We start from the raw sequence: 9,708 nt of genomic DNA, 5'->3' as shown, positions 1-9,708 counted from the left end.
TATTCTCATAATTGCATTTTTTTCCTAAATTCAGCCTGAAATGACTTTCCTATCACTTTTCTCAATTTAACTAAACTGCTAAAAGTTGAGAAAAGGACTTCAAAGTGATCTTTGCAATTATTCTTTTTGCTCCTAACTTTTAAAATTTAATCTTTATTGTATCTTGACATTTGTATTTATTATATTTCCCTTCTTGACTTGCCTTAGATGATGCTGGTAGTAAAATAAGTGGGGGTTAAATCTTTGGGGCTCTTTGCAGTGGATGCCAAGGCTGGGGAATGTCAGTGCTAATCTTGGCCAGCAGCCCATTGCACAACTTGGACCACACCTCTCCTTCCCAAGCCCACAGTGCTCAGTCATCCCTTGGAGAGCGTCTTCCCTGGAGGTCCTGCTGCTTCACGGGAGACTCCGTTTCCCCACCCGCCTCTCCTGATCTGGCGGGGCTTCCTCTCCTCCTGTCCCACTCCTGGGGGCATCATGTCCGGCTGGTTTATATACTATTTTTTGGTGTTTGTCCCCATCTCTCAGTGCCAGGTCACCTAAGAATTAGTTTTTCGCCTCGCGTCTAGAACTTTCGACAGCAGGTAAAGACAAGATACCGTCTAGGTCGCTCGGAGGAAGGTTGGCAGGGTTCATCAGGGCGCTGGCTGCTAGGCTTCCTGGGAAATGTGGTACCTGGAGGTGCGGGCGGCAGGCGGAAGACTACAGTTCCCAGCATGCCCAGGAAAAGGGAAGGTCGGCAGCTTCACGTGACCACTCACTATGGCTTCCCTGTGTCTGGACTAGCCGGTGGTGGTTTGTTGTGATTTGTTAGTTCTTTGCGGCTGGGGGACCTCTGTCACGATTTCGACATGCAAAAAATCAAATCTCTTATGACCCGACAGGTAAGTCGCGGAGGCGGAAGCAATGGCCTCCTTCATCTCCGCTGGGAGAGAGGCTGAGAGGTTCTGCTTCTGGGCCGTGGTGCGCGGAGACCTAAGTTGTAGGTGGTGGCTGGTGTCCTGGGTCCCGGCAAGCCGGTGCACGCCCTGAAAAACTCAACTGAGCACCCCAGTCCAGAGCCTTGCTTGAGCGGGAAGCGGCGTCCCAGGAACATTTCTTTAGAAGAGGGTAGTGAGGGAATCAGCGCTTGCTTTGTCTCCCTTATTCCTCTGTGTGCCATCTCCCTACCAACAGCCCCAGGTGCCTTCCGGAGTTCCCTTTTCCAAACTATCTGTCGTCTTTGAGTGGGTGGCCTGGCTAGGGAAGTGAGGTCTGTGCGGTAGAGATGACCTCGAAAGAGTGAAAACAGCGGATAATTTGGTGACAGAATTGGTTGCTTTATGACTTTTGGCAAGTCCCCAAGCCTTGTAGCTTAAGTTTCTGCAAATGAGGATGATTTATTTATTTATTTTTTTGTTAATTCCATCTCACAGTTCTGAGAGTCATCAGTAAGCTAATGTATGTGAGAATTCTTTGTGAAATACTGCTTTTTATCATTGTCCTGGCAAAATAATAGTCTTTTATTTTTTGCCAGGGTGATAATTCATGAATAAAACCTGGCTATTTTCTATCCGATCTCATAAAGTCGGGGTCTTCCTAATAATGCTTCAGCTTCCTTCAAGCAAGAAGTGGGAGAAATTTCCCTTTTTTATTAATCATGACTTGGTTTTAGGTAGCTTTAGTTACTTGAACTCTAACATTTCCCTATCACTGGCCATCTTTATTATTTTAATATGAGAGAAGGATAATTCAGATTAGAGTTTTCAATCAGTGTGGTTTTGAGAACTTTGGCGAAGGTGTATGATAATCATTTAAAGAAAAGTTCATTTTTGAGTTATTTTGTTGATGCTTAAAAAAGAATACAAATTCCAAATTAAATTCTTATTTGGATTTGCGAACTTAGAATTTGAGAGGTATCTGGACAGGTTACAATTTGTAGATTTCTGGCTAACAATACATGAGTCCTACATGACATTTTACCCATCAGATAACAGTGCTAATGTCATGGGCATAGACTAAAAAAGTTCTATGATTAACAAAAGATTTAAGTAAGTGGGTAGTACCATTTGACAATCCTTCACATTTGTTGAATACTGGTGTTACGCTTCATACCATTTCTTACTTGAGAATGAGTTCAGGTCCCGCTCTATTCTATCTATAGTAGCTGTGTGACCTTGAGCAAGTCACCTAACTTTTTTCATCATCTGTTCCCCATCTTTAAAATAGGAATAATAAATAACCTCATGGGTTTAGCCTGGTGATGATGTTTATATGATGTGATGAAGGTAAAGAGATAAATAAAGGACTCAACTGAGTTGTGGGCCTTGTCAAGGAAGTGTTTGATCATAGAGATCATCTCGGTGGCTGCATGGATGGTGGGAAAGCAGGAAATCTGGCAGGCGGTTGAGTAATTCAAACAATAGGCTGACTTTGGCATCTGACTTTTAAAACAATGTGCACTTTCATACATTATTACCACTAATGACCCTAAACTGCCTTGGAATGCTGAATTTGGAATTCCGTGCATCAACTAAGTTCGGCACTCTCTCACGTTGCTTGCTGTGCAAGTCAGGGTGGTCAGCATTGTCATGGTTGTACAGCAGCTTTGGTCATTTATTGTTTTTTAACTATCTTTTGTAATAATGAGTAAAAATACAGAAGTCCAGGTCCCAGTGGCAATAAGTTTGTCTCCTAAATGTAGTGGAATTGTGCTCAAAACGGCAACTTCAGCCCCAGTCAGCTGTGTATTAGACATAACCAGGTGAAGTCGGTGCTTAGAATGAAGAGGAAAAAAAAAAGCCAGAGAACCGTGTGAAAAGCTACAACTATCCTATGTAAAAAGTGAGGTAAAAGGAATTTTACACAGATTTTTAAAGTCATCCTAATTATATTTAATGAAAGCTTGGCTCCACAAATTTGATCATTATTAATACAGTTTGTGAAACTGTATGGTATAAAAAAGTAGCATGCCACCTAAGAGTTACGCCGGGGATTTTATTTAGTATCGTTTGTTACTGGATTAAATGAGTAGTGTTACACATACATATACACAAAGATTTTTTGGGGTGAGGCTATAGAACATGCTAGTAATATATTGTTAATTGGAAGAGATGTGAAATTAAGATCTCTGACACTTGTGTTTTTGTTTGTTTGTTTGTTTGTTTGTTTTGTTTTTGGCATTTTGGCTTTCCCATGACCTTGATGTGGAATAGAGTAGGCTTTGTTTGATCTCTTTTTTTAGACGAGAGGCTTTCTCCATTATGCCTGCCTCTGTTCTTTCAGTTCATTCAACATGTTTATGGAACACTAGGTACCAGGCACTGTTCTAAGTTTGGAGGATGCAGCAGTGAACAAAACAGACGAGGGCTAAGAGGATGGGGAGTCCTGGGAGTTGACTATTTGAGTCGTTTGCAATTTTAGATAGGGTGCAATGGAAGGCCTCCCTGAGAAGGGCACGTTTGAATAAAAACCTGAGCAAAGTGAGGAAGCAAACCATGTGGGTGTCTGGGAAGCAGCTTTCCAGGTGGCAGGTGGCAGGAAAAGTAAATGCGGAGGCCCTGAGGCTGGAGCCTGTTTGAGGAACAGCGGGAGGCTAGTGTGGGTGGGGTTGAGAGTGAGGAGAAAGTAGCTGGAGATGAGGTCGAGAGCAGGGAACCAGATCACAGAGAACCTCATCCTGACCTCATCTCCTCCTCCTTTTCTCCTCACTCATCGCTTCTGTTTGATTGAAATAGCAAGCAGAGGAGGATTGTAATTATACATATACTTCAGAAAGATCTTTCTGGCCTATGCTTTAAGTATTCAGGCATACCTCATTTTTATTGCGCTTTATTGCACAGATGTTGTGTTGTTTACAAATTGAAGACAAGATCCTCCACCAGCAAAAAGATTACACCTCACTTTATCGTGGTGGTCTGGAGCCGAACCCACAGTCTCTCTGAGATCCATATGGGCAAAAGAGCTGTTGTGGTTAATCCAGGTGAGAGAGGGTGTGGCCTTAACCGGGCTGCCAGTGGTGGAAGTGTTGAGAAAAGGTTGGGTTGTGGAAATGTTTTAAATGTAGAGTTGGCAGGATTTCTTGACAGATTGGATTTGGCTTTGAGAGAAAGAGAAGCATCAAGGTTAACTCCGAATGGTTTGGCCCCAGCAATTGGAAGAATGGAATTGCCATTTAATGAAGTGGGTAAGGCTGAGGGAGGAAAAGATTGAAGGAAGAGAGAAGGTTTTTAGACTCATTCATTTGAAAGCCTCTTAGATATTTAAGTGGAGAGATAAAAAGTAGCAGTTGGCTAAAAGAGTCTGTATTTCTGAGAAGAATTCCAGGGTATAGGTAAAAATGTAGGAGTGGAGAACATATAGAACGTATATAAATTGGCCAAGATCACCAACAGAGTGAATATAGATATAAAACAAGAGTCCACAGTTGAGCTTTTGAGAATTCTGTGTTGCAAGATCAGGGGGAAGAGGTGGAGCTAGCACATCAATTGCGAAGGAGCAGATAGAGAGGTAGGAAATCTGCAGCATCCCAGTGAGCACCTGTTCCGTAACAGATGCTCAATAAATATTCATTGGGTGAATGGTGGACAGAGAGTGCAGCCCAATAGAGTGGGTCCTGGAGGCCCAGTAAAGAGTTTGAGAGAGGAGGGAGTGATCAGCTGGGTTAAATGCTGCAGATGGGCGACAAGGTGAAGACAGGAGTCAGCCTTTGGATGAGCAGCGTGGAGGTCATCAGCGACTCGACAACAGCACTTACTCTGTGAAGCGGTGTGGAAGGAAGTCTGAGTAGGGTGCGTTCCAGGGAAACTGAGGACTGAGTATAAAGACTGTTGAATGTTGCTGAAAAGAGCAGGAAACACAGATCATCTCCAAAGCTCCTTTTGATCATTGGGACATAAGCTGCTGGTCTCATAAATAGAAATTGAGGATTTGTCAACATAACAGAAGTAGTGTGAAGTGTTAATCTGATTTGGGTAAAAAAGAATTTTTTTATGCTGAATTTTGCATAAACTTAAACTGAGGAAATTATCAAAACAAATATAAAAGAAAATTAAGTAATGGTTAATGGTTACAGTGAAAGTTTCAGTTTAAAGGCAGAGTACTACAATTATAACCATGACTTCCTGCTTTAGAGGTGAAGATAAAAGAAATGATGTCACATTTGTTAGAAATTTATAAAACTGCAAATCAAAGGATTCAAGATTTATAATCCTAAAAATGCAGGTGTCAATGTTGTACTCTGAGATACTGGTGTTAATTTTTGTTAGTTTTGATAGAAGAATAGCATTTCTCTGCGATAACAGCCTCTGGGTTATTGTCACCAACGTTAGAATAAAATAACAGGCAGGGTATGTAAGTTATTCAAGGCCAAGGGCCCATCCCTTGAATCACTGCATTCCCCGCCTTCCTATGGTGTACAGAGGGTTTCCAGCTTTTATTATTATTTTTGTGCATTTGGTGGAAAGTTGTCGCATATGAGTGGCAAATTATTGTGTGTGGTGACTAATTTGGAAGTAAGGCCTTTCTTGAGATACTGGTACATGTCACTTGTTTATATTTCAGGCATTTTTTTTTTTTTACTGAGTAGTTCTGGGGAAAGAAAATTGCTCGCAATGTATTTCCCCAAGGTTTTCTGTTAGATTGATTAAGCAAATCTATCCTTTGAAAATGTTAGTTTAAAAGGCATGGCAATTGCATTTTAAAAAAGATATTTTAAGGGTGGTTGTAATTTTGAGTCAAATTAGGAAGTTTTACTCTCATACATATTGATAAGTATGTAAGTTTCTGAATAGCAGTTGGGGTTCCACTGCTGGCCTCCACCCTCTAGACAAAATTCCAGAGGCGAAAGTTTGGTGATAAAGAGGGGGAGTCTTTATTCAAAGGCTTCACGATTTTGGAATAACAGCTTTCCACATGCATTAGTCACTTAGGCCTATCAATTAAAGTTAAACTGTAAGTTTTTGGGTACAGCTTGAATCATGTAGGCCTGTCAATTAAGGGTAAACTATTAACACCTGATTTCTGCTAGCATGCCCCCTGTTTTTAATTATCTTATTTCTATAGGGTTAGTTTAGAAACTAAAACAACATAAGATACTAAAAGCTACACAATTTTCGAAGAATGGCAGGCCACTGCCTCAGAAGTTGTTTCCTCTAGAACACCAAAAGAAGAAGAAACTTGCCAGGCAGCTGGACCGTAGGCTGCACCCTGAGTTCTTTCCCATCCAAAATACCGTCCATTGGGAAATGCAGGCAGCTGCAGCAGGATCATCCAGGCATCCTCAAGGAAGAAGAGAGCCGGAGAACGAGAGAAAGCCTGAGCCCACCAGTCTGAGAGCCCTTCTTTTATTTCAAATCTTCTTGCCTGTGATTCCTTGCACTCTAGAGGCTTTCAGCTTCTTAGCCAATCCCATCCTAGGCTATTTACCATTGCCAGGCAAACTCCTCCTATGGCCCCTCCCTACTTCTCCGCAGTGATCTGATCAGATCTTTCTGTAGCACGTCTGTGTGTTAGGTATACATGCGGAGGTATATAATGTATATAGAGGTTTAGTCCTGTAACCAACCTTGCCTTATCTGCCACTATTGTTGTCCTGCCCTCATGGTGACTTTTGGTGAGAAACCCGGACAAGGAGGAACAAACCCACAGTAGTTACATACTTTCATTTCCTCAGTCATTGTGAGACAATAATCCTCAGTATGCTTCCCTTATTCTAGGAAACTGCCCTGGGAGCTTAATTTTAAAGTCAATTGCATGTTCCCATGGGAACAGTGTTCTAATTAGTTGGAGAGTGGAGCTTGCCCAAGGACTTATGCTGAATAATTTACTCGTTTCTTTGCTGTTGATTCTGTTCCTGGAGCTTTGCCGGCCTATATTTGCTGGGCTATAGAGGCATATAACACTTGGTGTCTCCCTTCTCTTGGGACGTCAGTCTGGGAGAGAAAGAGATACATTTAATAATTAAAACTTAACCACTTTGGCAGAAGTGTTGTGTTGGGAAATGTCTGGCTGGGTTTCTAAAACATTAGTGATTATATGAATCACCTGGTTTGTTTGTTAAAGTGAAGTTTCTGGTCCTAATCCAGAAATACCTATTCATTAGATCCATGGTGGGGCCCCAGGAATCTTTTTTATAAAGTGTTCCGTGGGGGGTGTTGATTGAGGTGATCCATGGACAATACTGAGAAATAGTGTGTTGTTTGAAACATAGGGATTTAGGAAGACTGCATAGAGGAGTTAATTCTGAAAGGGGGTTACTGGTTTCTTTAGAAGGTGGTGTGTGTGTGTGTGTGTGAGTGAGAGAGAGAGAGAGAGAGAGAGAGAGAAGAGAGATGGCGCGCGCGCGCGCACGTGAGCATGAAGGAGAATGGGAGTGAAAGAGATGAGACAGAACTCTGGGTGGGGTGGGGAGAGACAGGCATGAGAGTGAAGGCTGGGTGTGGGTGGAGCACTCTGGGGGTCCTGGAAGACACTTGGGGTAGGCAGAGCACCTTGTCATAAAAATGGTACTTATGACTGGTAGTATTTTACAATATGGAAGATATAATACACCTCTAAAATTTAAAAACAAGCGAGTTCTGCTCTCAGGCTCAGTCGACCTTCAGTGTACCATGTATTTTGAATACTAAGGACATCGAAGGCCCAGTACGGCACACCTACAGGATGAAGACGACTGCAGCATAAACCTCTCCTCAAACAAACGTACCAGCCATTTTTGCTTCCACACTGACATTATAGGAACCTTAGGTGTCTGCTTCGAATGGCCTCTTTTTAAAATGAGACTTTTAAAAAAAATTTAAATTGCTAACTTCCTTCTGTCTTGATAATTTTTCCTGGCGCAAATGAGACTTTCAGAATACCTCAGTTGATATGGATATAGGAATTACCAGGTCCCAAAGAGGTTAAGACTTGGTAGAAAGCAGAGGGACGTGAGATTTAAGTCTCAATTATGCAGTAGAAATTGGGTACATTGGTGATAACTTAAATCAGGTAAAACCAAGGGATTACTTATGTATTAAGAATTAGTAGTATTTAAAATTCTTTGATTTGCTCAGTTGGTTGGTGTATTAAATCTGTGAATCATACATCTTTGACCATTTTACCAGGTGAATTTGGTAATAATAGATAAGTGTTTTTGTGGAATGCTTTTTGCCACTCAAAAGTTTTTTTCTTTTGGTCATTTTTAAATTATGGTTAAGTTAGTCTTCATTAGTTTTGAGTTGCCGTATGATATTTTTATTCCAAACTACCAAAAGTACATCTTTACTTGATTTAATAATAATACTGTATGTATTAAGTGACGTGTTTTTTAGGATACATATTCTATATATTTTAAAGCAGTAAAATTTCTGTTTTTAAAATGGTGATTTCTATTTGAATAGGTATGTTCTATCATATTATAGTTCTGCAGCACAATTAAAGTTCCTTTTATCTTCTTTTTTTAAGGGTCTGAAAAGCCCCCCGGAGAGCCTCAGCGATCTGGGCGCCATCGAAAGCCTCCGGGCCCCTGGAAAGGTATTGGTCTCCCTGTGTGAGCACGACTTTTCACTGCCTTACGGACACTTTTTCTTCCCTCATGCAGATGATTGTTGTAAGATAGATAAATTTTTGTAGTGCAGGAGGCTTGGGACTTACTATTGCTTTCATTACTTGTTGGGCTCCAGTATAATTCATGATAGCTAAGCAGGAAATGCAAACTTGATAAATTCAGTTTTTTTATTGCATCAGATCTTAGCATGAAAGCAGTTATATATGTATACATGAAATTTACTAATTTATTTGACGTAATTTGGGGAAATAATATACTTTTATATGGCAACACTCTGAACCAAAAATCATAATTATGTTTTTGTTATGGAGCAGAGATTTTTGAATAAGTAGCTAAAGTGTAACTTACTTTAAGTTGTAGATATCTTGGATTTTAATCCCTTGATATTCATATGAGTTTCTTAGTTTACAAATTTAGTAGGTGTTATTTGAAAGGTAGCGTGGCTTCCCCTCAGGAGAATTATTAACAATTGTTAAATATATAAATCCCTGCTGATTCTCACTCTGGGTCCTTGCCACTCGAAGCTGTCTCTGTAACAGCTCCATCACTGATTAAAGATTGTTCTTCTCAATGTATGCGCTTGTGATTTTCAATTTGAGGATCATATTTGAAAAGACTATTTGTTTTCTGTGGCTGGCTTGGCAATTAGAAATCTTCTTGTCACACCCCAGTGTCAGCTGCTTAGGAAGATAATTTCCCACTTCTTTGAGGTGCCTTACCCTCTAAAGTGAATTTTGTGTTTACTGCTTAGCCTTTTTTTGGGTCAGACCCAAATATACCCTCCAGATATAACATTCTAGCCAACCCTGAAGTGGTTCAGACAAAAACCTTAAAGAGGCATTAATTTTTTTTTTTTTTAATTTTTAGAGGGAAGGGAGGGAGAAAGAGAGAGAAACCTCCATGTACAAGAGACACGTCTATTAGTTGCCTCTTGCACGCCCCCAGGTGGGGGACCTGGCTTGCAACCTAGTCATGTGCCCTGATGGGATTCGAACTGGGCAGCCGTTTGGTTCACAGGCCAGTACTCAGTCCACTGAGCTATACCAGCCAAGGCAAGAGGCATTTTTTAAAAAATAATTTATTTATTTATATGGAGGCATTTTGAATAGTTTTATATAATGTTATGAAAGATTACTGAATGTCATAAAATTGGGAACTAAGAGATAGCTATAAATCCTAAT

General features: G+C 40.7%; 1 protein-coding gene across 2 annotated transcripts in view; it reads left to right on the top strand.

Moving 5' to 3' along the window:
* Window positions 1–725: 725 nt before the first annotated feature.
* Window positions 726–9,708, top strand: part of VPS50 (VPS50 subunit of EARP/GARPII complex) — a 118,642-nt gene continuing 109,659 nt past the window's right edge. For both annotated transcript variants that reach the window (XR_004899621.1, XM_028525596.2), the window contains exons 1-2: window positions 726–884; window positions 8,425–8,493. Coding sequence is in view for 1 of the 2 variants with exons in the window: in XM_028525596.2 (XP_028381397.1) it covers window positions 852–884; window positions 8,425–8,493 (102 nt within the window). In the remaining variant the exon portion in view is untranslated. The remainder of the gene's footprint in view (window positions 885–8,424; window positions 8,494–9,708) is intronic.

This window comes from Phyllostomus discolor, chromosome 10 (assembly GCF_004126475.2).
Source record: "Phyllostomus discolor isolate MPI-MPIP mPhyDis1 chromosome 10, mPhyDis1.pri.v3, whole genome shotgun sequence".
NCBI classification, from domain to species: domain Eukaryota; kingdom Metazoa; phylum Chordata; class Mammalia; order Chiroptera; family Phyllostomidae; genus Phyllostomus; species Phyllostomus discolor.
Note: the sequence above shows the minus strand (reverse complement) of the source record. Positions and strands in the feature narration are given on the sequence as shown.